The sequence below is a fragment of the Melanotaenia boesemani genome, chromosome 12 (genome assembly GCF_017639745.1).
Source record: "Melanotaenia boesemani isolate fMelBoe1 chromosome 12, fMelBoe1.pri, whole genome shotgun sequence".
NCBI classification, from domain to species: Eukaryota; Metazoa; Chordata; class Actinopteri; order Atheriniformes; family Melanotaeniidae; genus Melanotaenia; species Melanotaenia boesemani.
Genome location: NC_055693.1, coordinates 13,360,576 through 13,382,734, shown reverse-complemented (window position 1 = coordinate 13,382,734; position 22,159 = coordinate 13,360,576). Strand labels below are relative to the sequence as shown.

General features: G+C 37.3%; 3 protein-coding genes across 3 annotated transcripts in view; 1 reads left to right on the top strand and 2 right to left on the bottom strand.

Moving 5' to 3' along the window:
- The first annotated feature begins 863 nt into the window (after positions 1-863).
- Positions 864-3,862, top strand: LOC121649969 (inosine-uridine preferring nucleoside hydrolase-like). The gene is made up of 6 exons (XM_042001142.1): positions 864-973; positions 1,116-1,303; positions 1,638-1,817; positions 2,138-2,249; positions 3,170-3,306; positions 3,414-3,862. The coding sequence occupies exons 2-6, from the start codon at positions 1,124-1,126 to the stop codon at positions 3,759-3,761; spliced, it is 957 nt and encodes a 318-aa protein (XP_041857076.1). The 5' UTR covers positions 864-973; positions 1,116-1,123; the 3' UTR covers positions 3,762-3,862.
- An 8-nt stretch (positions 3,863-3,870) lies between these two features.
- On the bottom strand, positions 3,871-6,523 carry LOC121649970 (cytochrome c oxidase assembly factor 5). Its single transcript, XM_042001143.1, has 3 exons — positions 6,285-6,523; positions 5,332-5,415; positions 3,871-4,224 (listed from the first exon to the last, which is right to left on the bottom strand). Exons 1-3 carry the CDS (start codon positions 6,384-6,386, stop codon positions 4,183-4,185), a joined length of 228 nt encoding a protein of 75 aa, XP_041857077.1. The 5' UTR covers positions 6,387-6,523; the 3' UTR covers positions 3,871-4,182.
- A 1,266-nt stretch (positions 6,524-7,789) lies between these two features.
- The window catches only part of mgat4a (alpha-1,3-mannosyl-glycoprotein 4-beta-N-acetylglucosaminyltransferase A), a 30,588-nt gene continuing 16,218 nt past the window's right edge, over positions 7,790-22,159 (bottom strand). Inside the window, exons 4-17 of the mRNA XM_042001141.1 lie at positions 21,155-21,295; positions 15,275-15,408; positions 15,115-15,161; positions 14,894-15,007; positions 13,832-13,907; positions 12,955-13,069; positions 11,945-12,075; positions 11,715-11,822; positions 11,550-11,624; positions 11,297-11,415; positions 10,283-10,361; positions 9,700-9,760; positions 9,264-9,376; positions 7,790-9,158 (exon numbers count right to left, since the gene is read on the bottom strand). Coding sequence (XP_041857075.1) covers positions 9,132-9,158; positions 9,264-9,376; positions 9,700-9,760; positions 10,283-10,361; positions 11,297-11,415; positions 11,550-11,624; positions 11,715-11,822; positions 11,945-12,075; positions 12,955-13,069; positions 13,832-13,907; positions 14,894-15,007; positions 15,115-15,161; positions 15,275-15,408; positions 21,155-21,295 — 1,340 coding nt within the window. The 3' untranslated portion in view covers positions 7,790-9,131. The remainder of the gene's footprint in view (positions 9,159-9,263; positions 9,377-9,699; positions 9,761-10,282; positions 10,362-11,296; positions 11,416-11,549; positions 11,625-11,714; positions 11,823-11,944; positions 12,076-12,954; positions 13,070-13,831; positions 13,908-14,893; positions 15,008-15,114; positions 15,162-15,274; positions 15,409-21,154; positions 21,296-22,159) is intronic.

Below are 22,159 nucleotides of genomic sequence, written 5' to 3'. Positions count from 1 at the left end.
TAGCCAATGACTAATTTCTATCTTCAGTCCCTAGGCAGATAGATGGACTTAGAGCAATAAAGTGCAATGACATAATATGTAGACAACATATAATAACATGATAAAGGAACAGAACATTGCATAAGACATGGACAACAGCACATATTTTTATCAAAAGGTTTCTTGCTGCCCTATGATTCACTTCCCTCTTTTTACAAATGAATTTGTTCTTCATAAAAAATAAGTTTAAATTAATTAAATATGTACATGACATGGCCTTAGTTGGCCTGTTAGTTGGCTTATCTTCCCTTCATTATGGCCCTTGACGCATGGTGTCTAGCTAGAAATCCCTGTATCAGAAACAAAGAAATTGATAATCTGCAGTAAGCCAGACACATGTTTTTAAGGAAATGTTCACACTCTTCTCAAAGGGCTAAGATGTCTCAGTGTCAGTCCTCAGATTTTAGAACTTGTGTACGAATCACATATCAAGTGTTTTAGCTTTTCATCTCTCTGTTTGGTATGATCACTTAAGCTGTAAGTGCAAAAGCATAAAAACAAAAACCTCAATTTGAACAGCTGCACTTTTAGTTTTTACCTTTTTAAGCGTTTTCAATATATTTTAGCTCATTTATATTTATGCTTTTTATTGCCCCCATGCAATAGTGTATTTTAAAGCTGTGTGCCTTTTGTGCTGATGAGCTGAAGACAATTTTAGAATTAGAATTAGAATTAGAATTCTATTCTATTCTTGGACTTTAACCATTTTTGCAACACTTTCTCAGCATAAATTTTTATCAATGACCACTTCATATCATTGGTAGAGGACCTCGGAGTAGATTACATATCCTTCTTTGTAACTTCCTTTGCGTAGCTCATTGTACATTACCCTGCTCAAAGGTTGTTTCCTGCTCCACAAGCATACAGTCATTGGCTCCAGTCTGCAAAGTGAACTCCAAGGTCTACAGCTTTTATTTCTCGCACACAAATACTGGTAGGTGTTATCATGTGCAAATTATGCTTCAGTTTCATACAACTTATCCAAATTATATCACAAAAATTTTCCTGTTGCCTTAGTTTACAGATTTATTAGATTAGTCCCAAGTTCTTATTGAACTAAAGTTTGTGTTCTGCAGGGTCCAGGATGAGTAAGAAGCTGTTGGTGGATGTGGACTGTGGTGTAGACGATGCTCAAGCCCTCATGCTGGCTCTGGCTGCCCCTAATGTGAAGATCTTGGGCATCACCTGCGTGCATGGCAACACTATAGTAGAGAATGTGTGTAAGAACACACTGCGTGTTCTTCAGGTCTGCAATAAACTGGAGGTGAGTTAAATATTAACCATGCTGATATGAACCACCAGATTACATAAGACATTGCTACATTATTAAATTATTTCTTGAGTACAAAGTATTTATAGTAGGATTATATTCATCTTAAAACTCAGACTTTATTTTATTTATGCGCTCATTTATAGACCTTTAAAGTGTGATGAATTTGTCTTGTAAAATTCTCATAGTTGCTGGTAATGTGCTGAGAAGCTAATTTTACCAATCAAGAATGTAGTGCAGGAGTCATGAGATTACAAAGGATAATGGATGTTTAACTTTTTGTACATTTGCATATTTCATTATGTGTGCTTGTCTTTGCATGGATCAGATTCCAGTGTTTATAGGTGCTTCTAAGCCTATCCTTGGGAAGTGCATCAGTGCAGGACTATTCCATGGTCAGGATGGCCTGGGAGACGCTCCTGATCCCTGTGCTCCTGGTTTGAACCTGGCACAGAAGGAGCACGCTGTGTCAGCCATAATCAGGATTGTTAATGAAAACCCAGGAGAGGTGAGATTTGGAAGACCTGTGAGTTTTCATAGTTATGCCTCCGTAAGCCACCACAGTGGATTTACAATTACTTAATCACAAAGAAGAGCACAGAGAAGGAAAGAAAGCACCCCATTATCTGTCTGTCATCTGTTTATTGATGACACGATGGCTGATAGAAGCAGCAGGATTGACAAGTGTCACCACACAACTGGGTATTAAAAGCAATTGTAAATATCTGTCAATCTGAGGATAATAATCTGTCAATATTTAAATACTCATGAACCAGGCTGTAATTATGTCATGGATATCTTAAACCTGTGTGCATGTAACTTTTCTAGGTATCTCTGGTTGCCACGGCACCCCTTACTAACTTGGCTCTGGCGGTGAAGATGGATCCATCTCTGCCGAGCAAACTCAAAGGGCTCTACATCATGGGAGGCAACACCGAGTGTAAGTGAAGCTGTCAGATTCTAGTTTTAGGGAGGTGACAGCTCAGAAACACTAGACAAAATCATGTACACACAAGACCTTTGTCTATATATATAAATTCATTAGTTTTTTTCATTCATTTTCTATACCGGTTAGTCCAATTCAGGGTCACAGGGAAGCTGGAGCCTATCCCAGCAATTAGCAGGTGAGAGGCAGGTACACTCTGGACAGGTCGCCAGTCCATCACTCCTAGGGAGACTTTAGAGTAACCAGTTAACCTAACCTGCATGATTTTAGACGGTGAGTAGAAACCGACATACACGGGAGGAACATGCAAACCACACAAAGGCCTCTGTTAGAACCTCCCCCTTTCTGAGGCTCGAACCAGCGACCTTCTTGCTCTCCTTTTTTTTTTTTAAAAAGTTTTTAAAAATGATAATTGCCACTGAAAATTTTTAAATAAATAGAAATATCTGAATTATGCTAGGCTAGGATTTGATATTTGGCAAGATTTAGAAATGCTGGGTTTCCTTTTTTCTCTATATGTCAGGTGGATTTATAGATTTTACCTCAACTATGTGGTCACTGTTGTTTAACTGACAGCAGCTGAAAGTTGTTGCCTAATCTGACTTTAAGTTGGGTAATAGTTAAAACAATTTTAAAACTAAGAGTAAAAGATGGAAAATATCTTTTATCAAGATCTATATAACAAATATTAAATTTTAATAGATTTTGTGTGAAATCGCTGCAGTGAGCAGAAAGCACTGAGAATGCAGTACCCAGCCCACCATCATCATCATCACTTGGACATAGACTTTGGCTTATTCTGACAAATTATAAAAGGACATAAAAGTCAGCATATTGTTTGAAATTGTGGACAAATCTATGTAATCCTGGTCTGTAGGGATTGGTAAATATTCTACCCTCCTCTTGTAATGCAGCTCGAGGAAACACTACTGCGTGTGGGGAGTTTAATTTTACTGCAGATCCAGAAGCTGCATACATTGTGCTGAATGACTACCAGTGTCCCACATACTTGGCCTGCTGGGAGTTCACCTGCTACAGCAAGCTGCCTTGGGTAACTTCTCTTCTGCACATCTCAGCATTCATTCACACATTGATATGATTCATTATCTCATGGTTATAATTTTAAATGTCAGAGCTTGTGTGTTTAAATCTCTACAGGACTTCTGTAAGGTCTGGTTGGCGCAGGACAGTGATAAAGCTCGCTTCATGGAAAAGATCTTCCGCTACAGCATTGAAGCAGCAAAAACTGAGCGCTTGGAGAAAGAATGTGTTGGTGGCACAGGTTTTATTTCCTGTGACTCATACGCAATAGCAGCTGCTATAGATGATTCATTCATCCTTGAAAGTGACTGTTACCCAGTTAGTGTTGAGCTAACAGGAATGCACACCAGAGGAATGATGATAGTGGACACTCTGGAGTTTCTAGGGAAGACACACAAGGCTTTTATCATGAAGAAGGTGAACATGGAGAAGTTCAAGCAGATGATGATGGCTGCTTTGAAATAACAGTGTTTGCAGTGTGTTATTTCTCTGAGCTATTTGTATTTTGTGATCTGACTTCAAACTTACGTCATCTGTATCTTGACTAAATAATAAACATATTAATACACTTAGCACTTTTTTGTATAGTTTATTTCAACTGATTTTCATTCCACACCACAAAATCATTCATTCAGAATAACAATATGTCTGTTAATGAAGTGAAACAATCAAAGCTTCAGTCAGAATTAGCTCTGCAGGATGCAGTCCTCTTAGTGTGATTTGTTCGTTCATATTTTGTAGTCCTTTTGCTCCTGTTCCTCACACACTTCCTTTAGTGGGGTTTTTATGATGCTGATGTTCTCACACAAGCAGATGCATTGATTTAAATAATTTCCAGTATTCACAGCTGTAGATTCAGCATCCACTCAGCTGGATTGTTGGTTCCTCAGTATCCTTTCCTCCCTCTGAATCTTGACCTTGTGTCCAGCTGGAGACAGAAGATAGACACTGGTCAGTGTTTGCAGCACAGCTTCACCCTTAACTGGCTGGGTCCCACCCCTGAGCCTTCTTGACTTAGCTTTTAATTCAGAGTTTTATAAAAATCTGTTAAAGTTTAATATCTCAACATCATAGCATCTATCTAACTGGACAGGCTCTCGTTTTTTGATTGACATCTCTTTTGACCAACTGGGTGAATCTATGGTCTCACCTGAGCCAATAAACTCCACCTATTGTCACCTAGTGTGAAAAGACACACATGTACTCTTATGCAAGCAGATCTGGCCTATCAGCTCTGACACTAGTATGATCCCAGATGCTTCAGTATGTGGATTCTAAAATGGCTTGAGTAAGTTTGTGCACAGACACAGCAAACAACTGGTTCATGTGTGTGCGTCTGTGCATAAAAACAAGACGCTTTGATTTGTGTGCTTTTGTTTCCAAACTAAATTGTAAAATGTGCCAAAAAGAGAAAATATACTCTCAAAGAGGTGGTGGAGTTGGTCACAAGGAGGTGCAGCGATTTTCTAGAGGATATTGGAATTGGCAGAAGAGAAAATGGTTCTTGATGAAGACGTCCATTACAAGTGGAAACTTTTATATGCACTTACTGTTTATTTATAAGCTATAGTGGATTCTCTGACTGTGGGCACATTCATGCTAGGGTAGTTTGGTCTGTGAAATAAGGGGAGAACCTGGGGTTCTCGGTTCACTAGGATGCTTCCTTTTTTACTTACTGTGTGTTTCTACTTCAATAACTACATGCAAGTTATAGTTATAATAAATCTGAAAGCTGATTGTAAAAATTCAGAATGCGATCTTGCAGAGAGACTATGCTTTTGAATGTACACCAAAAGGTTCAAGAGCAGCATCCAGTCTAATTTGGATTTGCCTTTTTTTAAGTGTTTTTAGCATTTTGGGAGTGACAGTTAAAGGGTTGAAACTCCTCTTAGTTTCAGTTGCATCGTGCTTCAGGTGTGTTTGGAAAAATTCAGCTTGTAAAGAGAAAAACTAAATATTCCTAACTTTCTTCAATCTTTCCACCATGTTTAGTACACAACTCAATGTCCAATGGCAGTGTAATTATAAGACTTACCATTGACCTCTTGCACTCAAAGAATGACGTCTGCAAGGCTTTGCAGTGGCCTTCCTTCAGACACTCACTGGGCATTTTCCCCTCCTAAAAAAAAAGAGAGAGAATGCATCATGTCTTTTCTGTGATTAAGCCATGCCTTACCTATATGATCGTAACAAAAACTGGTGGAAATGGCTACAGGTTTAGTCTTTTCAGGCACAGTAATGAAGCCACTAAGATGTCTCTGGTAGGTTTTCATTTTTTTTCTTCTTCTTTTAAGTATGTTTAATTTATGGTGTAAATGTGATTCGATGGCTATCGTTTGTTATTTCTATAGACTTTCTAAAGGCTTAAAAGATTGGTCTTATGAAAAATATATCTTGTATAGTGTAAGCAATTCGTTTGGGCAATAACGTTGCAAAGACATCCACACTTGTGAAAAATATCTCTCACTCCTGAATGATAGACTTTAAATTATTTGGAAATGGTCTTATAACTCTTTCCAGACTGATGAGGAGCAACAATTGCCTATGTCTTTCCTCCTTGGCATTGCGTTAACACACACCGGAATGCTCCAAACAAGCAAACGTCCCCTTTAATAAAAGTTCTTACAGAACTTACTTTACAGAAGATGTCATAACATTTCAGATAATTCGAAACAGTTTCGACGCAAATAAAAAGTACAATAAGCATACGCTGCAGTTGACATATAAATGTCTCAAAAACTAAAATATTCTGCATAGAAATCAAGTGACGTACAGCAAGTAAGCTAGCTAGCGATTTGCACAGCATCGCCTATTGAGCCAAAAAGCAACGACTGGAACCTTTTATCAGTCGTGGTTAGTCGGCATAGTCTTTCACTTTTAAAATAGCTGAATAAAATTAACTATTTAGTTTCATTAATCTATCCAAAAGTAAATTATATTAAGCTGTGACATGACTACGCTAACATGTCCAGATTATGACAGGTTTACCTTCACAACGCAATCATGCTGAAGGAGACAAGCCTTGAAGTCCTCTCTGATGCCGGCACAAGCTCTGGTGTCCTCTTCTTTGTCTTCGTAATATTTCGGCATTGTTAAAAATGTACACAAATATCAATATCACCTTACTAAGCTAAAAAGAAGCTTTAGAATCGATTTGTCAACATCAGTGATATGTTATGAAAGCCTGCAAGCCGCCATGATAAAGAAAAGGCATGATGGGAAAACGGAAGTAGATGTGCATGCTGGGAGAACTTGTAGTTTTTTTTTGTTTTTTGTGGGTTTTTTTTTTTTATGCATGTGTTCAAATGACACATCACGAGTTCACTCTTTTTCTGGTCATAATTGCAGGCAGTCCGATTGGTTTTGGTCTGTTGGATCAAAGCAACTTCAAAGCCAAAGCTGATAATGCAGATGGCATGAGTGAAGAAAGAACAAAAATCACACTACAAAAATGGCCATGCCTTCTACCAATATTTCTCATTTATTTTGAATATGTCCATGAAAACTGATGACAGTCATCAATCAGGCAAACATGTATACGATGAAGGCACATGAACTGATGGGTGGCTGGGGGCTATTAAACCAAAGGTCCTTTGTTCTTCCATGTCCTGTCCTCCTTTTAACAAGAGTAGGGAAATCCCAGGGATCACATGACAACTTCATGCCCTTACATGCATTCATTTTCTGTTTGTATGTGGATGCAGGAAAGCAAGTCCTCTTAGTCATACTGAAATTTCCTTTCAAAATAATACAGTTTACAAAACTTGCTTCCGTCTTCTCCAAAGAGAAACAATGTTGAAGAAACAGAGACTGGATTAAGTACAGCATTACAGCAGATGTTCGATCAAGGGTAGAAGAACTTGCTTTGACCCCAAAAGAAAAGGGGGGGGGGGGCTTATAATTTACATTTAACAATCATGCATGCAAAGAAGCATGATAAGATAGAATTGACCAATTCCGTATCAATTCTACCAGAAGGCACTTTTCTAATTTCTTAAAAAAAAAAAAAAACTAAACATGTTAAATCAGCAAGTTTACACCACTCAAAAAATCAGCCACATACACAGAAAACATGTCAAGTGATTTTCAATAAACTATTACAAAGGAAAAGATTTTATATATATATATATATATATATATATATATATATATATATATATATATATATATATATATATATATATATATATATATATATATATGTGTGTGTGCGTGTTTGTGTGTGTGTAAATATATAAGAGAAAGAAAGAGAGAGTGTGTCAGTGGAACACTCAGCAGTGATCAGTAGTCATGTTTTGTCCATAAAAACAGAAATATGGACAAAATGAATTGTAAAGTGGATTTGTACAGAAGCTGGAAAGATGGAAAGTGAGGTACAATGATAGCTAATGGGACTGAAAAAGGGGACAGTGCAAATCTTGCAGTTTTGAATGGTAAACTGGTGAAACCACCTTATTTACTACTTTCACTCAGCATAAAAATATTGTTCTTGACTTCCAATCATAGTCTGAGCTTCAAAATATTAGTATATCCAGCAAACAATGTGTAGGCAAAAAAAAAAAAAAAAAAAAAAAAAATTATCTAACTGAAATTATGTTGGGTAAACTTCAAGAAACCCTAGATATAAGGCACATTTTCCATTTTCAACCCACATCCACAACTACTTTAACAGAATCTATTCACAACATTCCCATCTTAGCTTTTAAGCCCCCTCCCCCAAAAAAACAAAACAGATTTCAGATCTTACTCTGCACTATTACCAAGAAAATTAAATGTACAATAGCAATTTAGATGAAAAACAAACCAAAATTACACAAAACAGACTGAACTACCATAAACATCTCTTATTAGAATAAAAATATATTTTACCTCTTGTACAAATTAAAGATTTATTTCAAATAAATTAAGTCACCTTCATAGATCGTCAATCATAGTTGTAATAATATAACATTATATTCCTCCAGGAAAATGATACCAAGGCAATGTCCAATTGGTTTCCTAAAAATGGACACTGAGGTCATACACAACCTGTCAGACAAGAGGTGAGACAGATATAATGTCAGGGTAATCTTTTCTTGTAGGATTCTGGTAGTTAACCACTGATATTGCCTTATGGCCAAAGTTTTCACCAATTGGCTACAAGTAGCATTTTGGGACAGTAAGCTTATATTGAGTTAGTCTTTTAGGACATGTAAAGTACTTGATAGGAGAGCGGAAAACATTTTTGCTCAGGCTGGTGTTGATCTAAAACTATCATTTCTGCTGAGAACAGAGAGCAACTGGCCATCAGTGAGGAACAACATTCTTGATCATATCGGGCTTTGCTGAGGCGCTAGTGACAGTGCAATGCCCCAGCTTGCCCAAGTGTGGCAGCATTGAGTAAGGGAGTGGGATTTGGCAGCATCTGCACCAGTGGCCAGGTGACTGGTTCTCCCCAGATGTAAAGATTCAACCTCATTCAGAAATGATCTGATTGTGTTCAAAGCTGCTGAACAATACAGTCACTTTAAGACCCAGAGCTTGGGACAGATGTCTTCAGGCCCGCCACTGTTGTTCTGCAGACAGTAGTATTCACATTCTCACAAAAAAATTAAAGAGCACAAAAGTGTTGAAGTGATGGAGAAATAAAGGGAGTAAACCGGTTAATGAGAAGCAAAATAAGGTACATCAGGAAGAGCGGGGACAGAGAGGTGGTATGCCTCCAACAAGCTTGGACAGCAACTCTAAGCTCTAATGACTTCACTGCTGGTTGCTAGGTGCCAGAGGCCCTGCGTAAGCAGTCTAGGAGATTTTGGTCCTCCAGGGGCCATGATTCATGTACCTCCTCCAGAGCAGTCAGCCAGATATCCTTTTTATATGTATCTGCAAAGAGAGAAGAGAGCAACGAATGAGTTATTAAGCGAATGCGAGGAGGTGGTGTGCATCTGGAGCTAATGATATTTGTGATGTACTAGACAACAGACTTACTTCACTGAGGATGGCCCACACAGCAGAGTCTTTAAGAACTGAAAGCCGAAGTGCCAAAACAGGATTGAAAGACGGATCTACAGCCCCTTCTGCCAAGCCTTTTTCAAAGTGACCTGAGGTTTATACATGTAGACAGATAAAAACAAAACTTATAGAAATCAGATGCAAAATGTGAGCAAAAAGAGCAGAATTGGATATAAAACTGGTGACTTAAGGAAAATCCTGGCTGAGAAGATCTTCAACACACTTTGAAGATGAGTGTATATGAAATTACGTAACTCATGTCTGTAAATTGAGAGCATGGCCAATAATTCACTAACAACGAATAGATAATTTATTAAAGCAAAAGAAAAGAGGGAAAACTGGAAAAACTATTGGATTATGATCCTCCAGTATATTTGTATGTTTTCATACAGAAAAATGAGGATTCACTTACCAATCCTGTAAAAGCGGTCCTCAGTTCGTTTGTATTTGTCTTTGGTCAGCAGTCCACTTTCCTAACATACAAAGACAGTGACTGTTGGTAGCAGAATGTATTATTCAAGACCCAAATTCATATCTTAATGATTTGCTATTTAAATTGCACCCAAACAAATGTTAGCAGCTGTCCTTACACTGATAGTGTGGATTACAATGTCACATGTCAACTCTACCAGAGCAGCGAGTGTCATGCTCACATTCCTTTTAATAATCAACAACCCACATCTAAAAGAGCAGTCAATGTAATCTAATCAGGGACATTTGTGCATCTCATCAGAAAAGGTGACAGACTGCATGTGTGTTTGGTTTAGGGCAGGGTTACTCAATTCAGTCCTGAGGGCCACAGCCCTGCAGGTTTTCAGTGTCTCCCTGCTCCAACACACCTGACTCATATGAGTCACTGTGCAGAGCTTAACAGACTGTTGCATCTATTGAATTTGAATCAGGTGTGCTGGAGCACGGAGACTTTGAAAACCTGCAGGGCTGCGGCCCTTGTGGGACCACATTGCGTATCCCTGGTGCAGTGGTTGTTTCCATACCGAAACAGGCAGTATTTCCACTGTAGTGTTCTCAATCTTGTCTCCTGGGTGCTCCTGGTTACCACTGCGAAATAGGAACCTGCAAAGCAAATCACAAATTAAGTTTCAATATAAGTTTCAATTTTTCACTCTTCCCCCATGATAGCTACCACTGAAACACAATTTCTGACATTAAGTTATTCACGTACCTGTTAGTAATTCATTTTAATTTGGGAATGCAAAAGTATAGAAACGCAAACGTCCCTTTGAGTTTAAAAGTAATTTGAATACATATATCTAAAAAAGCCCTGTACTTCTGCTATCTTATAATCAAGTCATAGTTACAGTTCTTCAGTATCATACATTTAAATCATTTTATCCTTCAAACACTTAAGAATCCCAGCTGATATGAGGAAAACTGGGGATGAATTGAACAACCAAACATAAACAAAGCATAGATATGTGATGGGATTGCAAAATTCAAACAGGACTTTATCTAAACCAGTTTTCTTTGAACTTGTGGATGTGAGCCTTTTATCTTAAATGTCAAATAGTAGACATGAGGAAAAAAACTGCGATACTGATTGGTTCCTTTTCTTTCAACTTGCATCTAAAATGTCCAAACATTACCATCACATAGTCAGTGGATGTAATAAATAGACTTCCATTTGTCTAAATCTGAACACAGATTTAAGGGTTGCTCTGCTGTGCTGTCAGTCCAACTTAACCCTCCCTCTTATATATCAGCGTTTTCCTCTCTTTCTCTCTCTCCCTCCCTCCCTACCTCCACCACCACAGAGGAGGCTGGGCTGAGAATGCTTAATTTAGAGCACTCTCATTAGCTCACCCTGATCTCCAGAGATGTACAATGCATGCACTCACAAAGGCTGGACCCAAATCAGCAAAGTGCAGCTGATTAAAATACTGTATATATTATAGAGACTGTTATATACTCTATGTTCACCCTTTATATTAATGACAAAGACAAGCTCTGTGCACACCATCATATTGAAGATAATTCCTCAAAATATTTACCTCTCTATGCTAATAGGCCTATCAAATTTGAAGAGGATGTAGTCTCCTGCAGTTGGAGTGATTGCCCAGAAGAAATCCTCTCCTAGATATGTCTTCTCCAGTGTGTGACCCTGATACACCTGCAAAATGCAAAAAGATGTTTGTCTTTGTATTCTTCCCATAATCTTGCATAAAGTACATGACATGTTTTTCATGGTCATTTTTTCATATACAATAGATAAGAATGGGTCAGCAAAGGCATGGGAATCCTTACCTTCATTGAAGTGGAGACCTCAGCTGGAGGGTTAACATGCATCTTATGGAGAAGTGGCTTCAGGAAGTCCTTGTCCTGCAGATGCAGACAAACAGGAAACTAGTGTTTTCTGTACCGGACGCAGCCTCAGCAGAGTTTGGAAATAACTGCCAGAGTGAGACTCACTGTAAGTTTCTGAATCTTTCCAGCAAGAGAAGAATGGAGTCCTACATGTTGAAACAGTGATGGTCTAAACCGCACACGGAGGCTGGACTTCTGACGCTCGCAGTGTTTCTGGAAAAGTAGGGGGAAAAAAAGAAAAAAAGACAGAAAAAAAAAAAAAAAAGAACGGAATAAGATGACACATTTCACTTACATTGATCGTTTTTCCCTCATACAATTATTACAGTGCATACCGCATCTTTTTCAGGATTGCAGACTTTGACCCAGAGAATATGGTCCAGCAACCAGTCAATAGGTTTCTCTTTGTAGAACATAAAAATAAACTCAACAATTAGGTTTAGATCAGGAGCCTGGAACATTTTTCCTGCAGGAAAAGAAAAACAAGTTTACTAAGTGTTAGTTGATCTTAAACAGCAACCAATTGTTATAGCAAAATTATTAAATTGGGAAAATGTCTTGGGAATATCGTCATCCAAATATGACAAATTGATATGAAAAAAGTCCATACATTTTAACAAAAGTTCAATATTAAACCTGTTTTTATTTCATATGGGTCTTACAATGATTAGGATGGGATTTAAACTTTAAACATCTGTGTCTGTACAACCTTGACAAGTTTTTGTCTCGGTTTGTGGATTGAAGCTGTAACACGTCTACAAGCAATGTTCAAGCATGTTCAAATTTATAAAGAGGTCCAAAGATTTGATTCGAAGAGGAGGGACTTTTATTGGTGCCATTATCAAGTATTTGACTTATTACTTTTTATATAGGCTATGTATTTATGTGTGTGCATGTGGATATGTAAATGTATGCATAGGCATTTGTAAATATGTATAGATTTTAGTCTGTTTACTGGGTTTATATAGATAGAAATACATAGCATATTGTAATTAGGTTAAGAGGCGAATCTAAACAGGAAGTATTAGTGATTGTTATTAACAGTAGAGATGGGGTGGAGTACATAAGCTTGGACTTCTTGCTGCTCCTCTTTGAGCATGTGAATTACTATGACTACTTTTGTTTTATTGTTTTTTTTTCTTTGCAGGTTTTGTTATCTATTTTTTTTTGTCTTAAAATGTTAAAAATAAAGCTTTCATTCACAAATCCTACAGATTTTTAAGCATCTCTATACATTGAAATCTACTTTACTTCCTTATTAGATCTGCTGTCTAAGTAGTTCTTGCTTTGTTTGACAGAAGTCTGGTAGATGCTCATGGTTCAACAGACAAGGAATGGGTACTACCGATGAAGCCAAGCTGAGAGAACTCCAGGATCATCCAGTCCTCTGAGGAAAGCTGCAGGGCGAAGTTCTTCATAGTGGCAAAGTAGTTGGGCTTGGCCACAATGTCATCTTCCAGCTACAAGAGCACAAAAACAGAAAAATCAAAACTGAGGAACAAACCAAACCACTCTTGGAGCTGCAGTTGGAGTTTATTGTTGATGGAGAGGTGGGGGCAGCAGAAGGGGGAGACTTCTGCAGTCACACAATACAACTCTCTATGCTGAGGTAAAATATTCTTGTACTAAGATGTGTACTAAACTACAGTAGCAGCTGTTACTAAATACACAGACAATACCTCTTCCCTCCATTTGATAGCTGATAATGGAAATGACATGTTCAATGAATAAGACAGAAAGATGAAAGATTACCACAGCAAAAACGTCATTGTTAGAACTTCAAATAACTAGGTACATTTCAGGTTGTTTGGTTAGGTTAGAGATACTTTTACTATTTGCTGTATCCTGTGAAACACTGAATCAGATGTCTATTGGGGTATAGCATGCCAACTGATTTAAACACGCTTCACAAAACTGATTCTTAATCAACTTTGTTAAATGTTTAACTGCCATTTTTAACATCCACATAAGGCTAGATTCTGCAGCGTCTTTTCTCAAATGACAAGTCATTACATAACACCCTTAGGAGTGTGTGGAAATAAGTAGTTTTGTCCAGTGGCAATTGAAATGAATTTATATCAGAAAAAAATATTGTGCCCCTTGAAACCATTAGCACCAAAAATCAGCTTTTAAATACTTGACCGCTTTGAATGAAAAGGTAAAGCTCAATTTACATACCAGATTTTAATTTCCCTGTTTTTTTCTTAAATTCAAGGACCTACCTGGACATAATAAACTCCTTTGCTCACTGCATACATCATGAGGAAGGAATAATCCAGATTTTGCTTTGTTCGCCATCTAAACAAAACAAAAATCACACACAAAATCAAAGTTCAAACTGTAGATACATGAAAGCTGAATCCATTTCACTCTATCTTAAGGTATCATCAAGGACATTTTATCTGCTAAACGCATGTCAAACATGCTGATTCACAAGCATAAAGTTAAAAATACCCTTCCAGGTAGATAAGTGAAGTTGCAGCAGCAGATTCTGTTTGAATAATTTATAAACTGCCGCTGTCATACTAATTGTTTGAACCAAATGATGTAGCAATCTGACTTAACGCTGTTCACTGCAAGTGTTACTGTATGGGAACTGGCACAGAATCATTTCTGATACTCTGTCACATACAAATGCCTTTAATAGTTTCATGAAAATATGCTACGCAAATGAAGGCATGCATTCACTCAAACCTATTCAGACTCAGCCAGGTGGTTGAGTGTTGCTACTGTTTTGGTATCAATGGTTTAGTTCTTTACAACTGATTTGCATGCAGGTGTAAAAACCATGACAGTCATGATGAACAAGGTACTACCTGATCACATTTGTATTAGAAACATCTGCGCTCACAAACACTCACAAAAAAACACAGTGAAGTGCTCCTGTGGGCCATTATCTGAGTACATACTGCAAGTCTCCACTGAACTATAAATAGATTTTTAATGAAGCCAACTATAAAGAAAAGATAAGCAGAGAGGATCAAACTGAGCACTACAGAGGGACGGAGGTAGTGAGTGCTGCTGCTGACGACCTTGATCTGACTTTGACAAATGCCTGTGGAATACTAAGCACCCAGTCAACCTACCTAAAAGCTCTCAGTCGTTCTCTCCCTCCCACTTCTCACTGACTCATCCCCTCTAGTTTTTCTGAAATCCTTAGCAATGCTTTCCAACATTATATTCTCTCAGGGATGATTCTTTCACAACTTACATAATGATTCTTGACACATTTTTGCTTTATAATAGTCAGACCACATAAAAACAAGCTGCCATGCCTTTCTTACCTGACTCTTTCTTTCGAGTCTCCAAAAGTCTCCTTGAGGTTGGTGAGATCAGGGTAATAGGCAGCTGGTGGGGAGATTACCTCCAGCAAGCCTGAGCTCAGCTCTGTAGAAAATCTAAGGAAAGACGAGCTTCAGTCAAAAGTGTGACAAAGCTATGAAATTTCAAATCTTAATATTTCAAGCTTTAATGCATCTGTCAAGAAGCAGAGAAATGCTCTCACTCTTTTTCCAGACCAGCAACCACACTCTGAACATAGTCCAGGTCAGTCTGCAGAGATTATACCAGGAATACATATGAAACATACACATTTTTTTAAAACATGAATTTCAATCTATTATGGAGAAATGCTCTGTTATAAATCGGCATATTTGAGCTCTCACCTCCCCAACAAACACTATGATGACACAGTCAAGCTTTTCTTCTGGTGAGAGCTTGTCTATCAGGGAACGTAGAGTCTCTGACAGATATGACTTCACCTTCCGCTTCACTGTTGGGATTCCCATCACCATGGTAACTGAGAAGAAGACAGTGTTACATGAGAATGGTAGAGGTTTAATTAAAAAAAAAAAAAAAAAAAAAAAAGGGGGGGGGGGGGGGGGTCCAAATCCACATGATCTTTGCTGTTAGTCAACAACAGATTATGTCCACCTAAATCCACATGAATTGAAAATCATGCCCAGACTGACAGATGGCAGTGGGTAGGATATCTGATGGAGGTGGTTTTTAATATATCTGCACAACCATGCTACATGTTGTTAAAGTCTCTTTAAATAAATAACCACACAAGTAGTTTATCCAAATCATATCATATCCAGATCATTGTAACATTTCAATATTCCCCCCAAAGAAAGTTACTGAATCAAAGAGTAAGCATGGAAGTAAAGCTTCCAAATTACAGTTATGAAGTTGGCAACAATATAAAGAATTTGTGATCAATTTTGTGAATTTTTTTTTTTAAGAAAGAATTGGGACTTGGACAGTGAGGGACGAGAAATGCTATTTTAAGCAAAGCTTAATGGCAGAAAGATGTTATTGGAAGGAATATTGAAATTTTAGCTTTTAAAAAAGTCAATACACCATCCAGCCATACTGAATAACCATGTAAAGGAAAACTGATTGGAATTGGATTGGACATTGGAATTTAAAAACAGTTCTTTATCCTGCAACCTGCAAAGAAAAGAAACTGTTGCATGGCCTCTGAGTCTTCAGATAGCACTGCATTAGAAACCTTAATACAATCCAACAGAAAACCATCATCAGCCAAGCCAACAGAGTATGTCCCTGCATACTGAAATCTGAAACTGCCTTATCTCTATTCTGGAAGAAAAAAAAAAACAAAAAAAACAAACAAACAAACTTGGGTTCTGTGGGCACGGGCTCATATTAGATGGACACGTCAAGAAAAGCCAAGTTTCAGTTTCGTTTCGGGAATAACAAACATTGTGTTCTAGGTTGGAAAGAAGAGAAAGACCATGTGGGGTGCATCAGGCATGGGTCCTACTAATATGATAGACCACTGCACTGCTAACTTTCTATTAAAAACAATGTGTCTACCTTCAGTAAACTCATAGTGGTGTTTCAGTTGATGTTATGTACTTAAGTACATCTGAATCTTAGTTTCTAGTATTTAATGTAATCTTGCTTTTTAGTGTTAAGATCAGCTGGATTGTGAAAAGGGACTGAGTGACCATCTGTAATTACACCAATCAGGTCTTTACTTTAGTTTCTAGAACACTGAAAACGGTGAACATCTTCATAATCTATTTACTCCAAGTAATCTGTCTACATGCACTTCTTAGCTGTTCTATCACAAGATATCTATTAAAAAGGTTGGCTTGGTCATTAACACTACATTTGCATGGCTGGTTTTGCATTTAAAAAGCTTTAATTTGAGTAAAAAATTACATTAAACATTTTGTTGCTCTGTAGCACACATATAAAGAATTTCCTGAAAATTAAAGGCAGTGTGTAGAAAAAAGTGATACTTCATGCAAACATAAATTATTTCCATAAAGAAATCGATAGACACACAATGAAGTAACAAAGTAGAGTTACACTGGTGCCAGCAGTTAGTGGTTTACAGACATCAATTATGCGTTTTGTTCATTGAAGAACACAATTCAAACCTTGAGTATGAACTTGTCTTTTAGCTTGTTTTATCAGGTGTAATTTTCCTCTTTGTACACATAGTGTAGTCACCCTGTCAATATAATACAGTCAAAACTTGCAAACACTTTTGCATTTTATGCATAAAATGTTAAAAACTTTGGCTGTGAGAAGGCTAACAAGGCAAAGTGCTGTTGGGAGTTCCAAAGAACCAGCCTTACCGGAACAGTAATGTGAAGTATATGTAAAGAGGGGTGTGTATGTGTGTGTGTGTGTGTGTGTGTGTGTGTGTGTGTGTGTGTGTGTGTGTGTGTCTGGTGAAGAAGGAGGGTTAAAGAGGAAACATACTGACTAAGCGGATGCAGGGACACAAGGGGCCCTAATAAAAGCAGAAAACAAACTTGAGGTGCAGGATGAGTGAACAGCACAGTGGATTGAGACGGGGTGTAATCCTCTAGAGTGATCTGTACAGCGTGAAGAATCTGTCCCAGTTCTCCTTTGTGTTTTTCGCACTGAGCGCCATGCTGTATAACGACGCCCACCACTATTTTCAAGAAAGTAGGTCGAGGATGAAAGGAGAATGTGGGAGGAAGGCAAGGAGACAAAGTGACAATATATAGAAGGATGGTAGACGATGAATGAGTGGTAATGCATGTATGTGCGGCAGGGCCGACTGCAGGACTGCCCCCTCTCCTCATCTCTCAATCGGTCTGCCCGCATCACTCTGCTACCCTTTTATCTCCTTAAGGGAAATATCCCAACAAGCTGCTGCATGCTTGTGCACTTCTGTCACATTAGTGAAAAGAACAGGTTTGACATACCATGCACACACACACACTAAATAAGGTGCAGTGGCTCAGCTGTGTGTGACTGCATGCTTTCAGTGTCTTACAAATACTTAAATATAATTATTTTTCAGATTATTAACCATGGCTACATCATTAGTAAGATATATTATGTAACTAATCAAAGAAAGTTAATATTTAAAGAGTCAAAGATGGAATCCAGTCACATGACTGAAAATGGTTTGCAGTTACATTTCTTTTCAATGCAGCATTAATTAGCTAGAGACTTGATAATCAAAGACACACTATGAAATCTGAGAAATTCACAGCTCTCAAGCTATGAAGTAAATTAGGCATAATTGTCAGTAAGTTGTATTTTAATTCACAGACAAAATAAATCCTACAATGCATAACATGAACTACCACACTTTAAATACATCAAGATCGTACTTAAAGGATTAATTCAATAATAATAGAATAAAACAAAGGAAATTATTATTTTTTTTTTTTTTAAGTTGCAACTTCTTGGCACACTAACATACATCCTAAAACACCCACACTTTAGACACACACTGACAACAAACCACATAATTTTTAGTTCAGGTCCAATTATTAATTAGGTCAAATTTTTACTGTATTTACTAACATTTTTTAGCTGGGATGCACAACACAGAAATTTGAGTTGCACACAGAAGATACAATCATACTTTTCACTTAAATTTTTCTATTTTATTTATCTACTCCCCCCAATCAGTTTGGCAGTGCAGCTAGCCCAACAGAGCACAAACAGTTTTTTAAATCCAAATAGAATCACATTTTTACTGATGCATTACGACTTAAACATTCTGCATGTACGGTGAGGTTTGTTATTCAGACAGCACAGACACACAGCACTGCCAGGTGGTGGGAAAAAGAGCCTCAACACAGTCCATAATGCATATGGAGGTGTGACTGAATAACAAGCTTGCATATGTGTGAGGGTGTCAGAGAGGATAGATCTTTATTAGAATGACTGGCAGAAAATATGATCAAGTTTAGTAATTAGCACAAACTAATTCTTGTCAGAAAAATCACAGATTTCGATGTCACACTGAACCATTTGGTCAAAGTTTGCAAGTCATGACTCACTGGAGAAGAATCTAAAAAAGAGTAACATGAAAATATGAGGTTCACCAGCTTCTATTTTAATGCAGGGGTCAAAAATCAGTGTTAGGGAGATTTCTCTTTTCCTGGAAAAAACTACCCAGCTGCAGAAAATCGAGCTCAGTTCCAGGGTGGCATTATAACAATCACAAAAACAATCATGAAATCTGTTCAATTACAGATTGGATAAGAATTGTATGTGTGATGCAGGAATAACAGTGAATCTTAAGCAGAAAAGGACACAATGTTTTTTTTTTGTTTGTTTTTTTTTTTTGCAACCTTTCAACGCTGATCCAGATAAGCATTTGTTTTTAAGTACTGTTTACAAATGCTTGTTGAGTGGTCAGAAAGTAGAAGTCTAAATAAAGAAGTACAGTTTGTCAATCATTTCATAGCAGTTTCTTTCAAAAGCTGAAACACCACCACCTCCTGACTAACGTCTTAGAATAACTTTTTATTTTAAAGTCCTTGCTCTGCAAACGAAGCCTGAATGAGTGTGTAGCTGAAAAATGTAGTGAATCAAATCTAGATATGTCAGGGGATTTAACAAAATCAAAGTACTGTGTAAGGGAGGTTACACCTTATAGAAACTGATCACTGCCCTTTAATGCAATCAAACAAGCTGGCAGCCAGGGATGTAAACTTATTTTGGATCCCAAATTGCCACTCCTGTTTTTCCTGTGTTTGGAGCCTCTGTTCATCCCCTTAGCCCTTATCTGTGGGAATGTGGAAAGTCCATTTGTGCTGTTCAGTCCCTAAACTTACTTCCTTCAGGACTTAAATTTACTTCACATATCACACTCACAAAGCCAGATAAGTAATCCTCTTAAAGGGAACTTGATAGAACAGAGGTCACATGCAGCATGCTGCAGTTTGCCGGCTGAATGAAGCCGAAACTGGAGGTAAATAAAAAAGACTTAAACAGGAGTGAAAGAATTTAAATAAATGGGAAGGTAATGACAGAACTCCACCTGTCTGGACATTTTAAAAACTCAGCTTGTAATAAGAGAACTATACAGTCTTTTTCTTTAAAATGGAATTTAAGTAAAATGCATATTACAGGAGAAAAAAGCAAAAGATGTCAGAAAAATTAAGAAGGATTTTGATTTTATTTTTATTGTAGTTTTAATGAATCATTAAAGAAAACATTCAGCTCTGTAACTGTTTTAAACAAATTTACTTTGGCAAAAATGTGATCAAAGGTATGAAAGAGAAATTAGAACCAATTCCAAATTTTCCAATGAATCAGAATCATTCGCACCTGAACCACTGCCATTTTCTTATGTACCGAATACAAATTAAAAACTTGCTGCTGCAGCGTAAAGAAACAAATACTAACAGAGTTGCCAAATTGGCCATCAGATCAATGCTTCTACTCCTCAGTAGGGATACTTCTCTCTGACTGTACCCTGCTGCTCTGTGAAAGGCAGTAACACCTGCGCGCTTCTTCAACAGTGTTCTTCTTATAAATGTGTTAAAGGAGAACAGGTTTTGGTTGATTTTATTCTCTAGTTATACTATGCATTTCTACTTCAATATGATGTAAACAATAATGCTTTTTCTTCATATGATATGCACTTAGATATGATTGCTGTCGTTATTGCAGAGATGCCTCACTATCACTCACCCGCGATTATAAGGAACCAGGTCGGTTTGTACCAGATAGAAGAGGCACAATGTACAGACAGATGATGCAATTGCTGATAACTGTGTGCATGCTGAGACTTTCTCTTTCTTTGTGCTATAAATAATGTGACAAGTGTGAATTTACATAAAGGATAAAAAGCACTGCGTCGTCACGCTGCCTGATCGCTCCGCTTCATAAATCTTAGACATTTTTTGGGGCTTGAGACTCTTTCACTTAGACGTTATTTGGTAATAAATAATTTCTTCCACATTTTTGGTGTCAGACATGGGCTTGAACTTCAAACTCTTGGACATGTCCTGCATGTACATATAGCCAAGGTCAAGGATCAATAATGAAATTAAGAACCAGGTCCATAATCAGCACTGATAACGGCATTGGTATGAAAATCTTATCAACTTTTATTCCCAGCCACAGGGGGATATTTGCTGTGAACCAGATACAAAAGAAAGCTTGTTGATTTTCTCAATGTTTTACTGTGTTTGTGTATGACAAGGATGTCATACACGTAAAAGATAAAGAATGACGCATCAGGAAGATTACTTTTATCCTGACTTTGTAAAATCATACACTATTCTTACCTCCTGTGCGTCCAAGGCCAACCTGCACTGCAGGATGCAGGCTCCCCTCATTGTTGAGCAGGTGAGGCATGTGGTGGTAGATGCTTGGCACCTGAAGAGGTTTCCTATTTGCAAGTTCCTTCAGTAGTTTCTGTGTTTCGTCTGAAATGACCACATGTAAAATGTAGAGCTTTTTTGTAATTGTTCAAATGGCATTAAGTGAAATTTAATGGAGCATGGCTTAATTTGTAGGATCACTTCAAATAATCAAAGATAACTAAGTGGTGGTTGTGGACTTCTGGTATAAATCATATCAGCTATATGTGCTCATATGTCTAATCTATCTATGTGAATAACAGTGAAATGAAGAAAAAATAATCATGAAGAAAATAAGTAAATTAACATGACTTTTAGAGTAACAGTAAGTTTAAACTCAAGTACTCTTGTATACTACAAGAGTACTGCTTGTAGAACAATTGAATTAAATGTTCAACTATAAATTGAACTACATAGATCATAACATCTGGGCCATTTCTGATAAAAAAATTACTTCTACCATTTTATAAGTGTCCAGCCTTCATTTTATTTTGGCTGGGCTTGTGATTTATCTACTTAAAGACAAAAATCATCTCCATTTAAAAATGCATGAAAGCAGTTATACAACAGTCACAATGAAAATGACAGAAACTAAGATCATTTAGAACAAAGTTAAAAGCACAACTCTGCAAGAATGATTCAACAAAACATGTGATAGACAATTGAGACACAGTCAACCTATTTAACAGTTTTATTTATGAAAATTTATCATACATGTACTACTTTCAGTTGCTAATGTGTGACAATTAGCTGCTTTCTTTATCACATATGACTGAGTAAACCAAATATTAAATGGTCTTGTGACCGGTGTGATTCAACCAGCTAAATTCAATAAGTCAGTGGGTACAAAAGTTTCTGCCAAACTGAAATATTTTTCATGAAAAATGAGTTAATGCTCAGAAAGGTACTTTCCCACAGGACTTTTTTTTT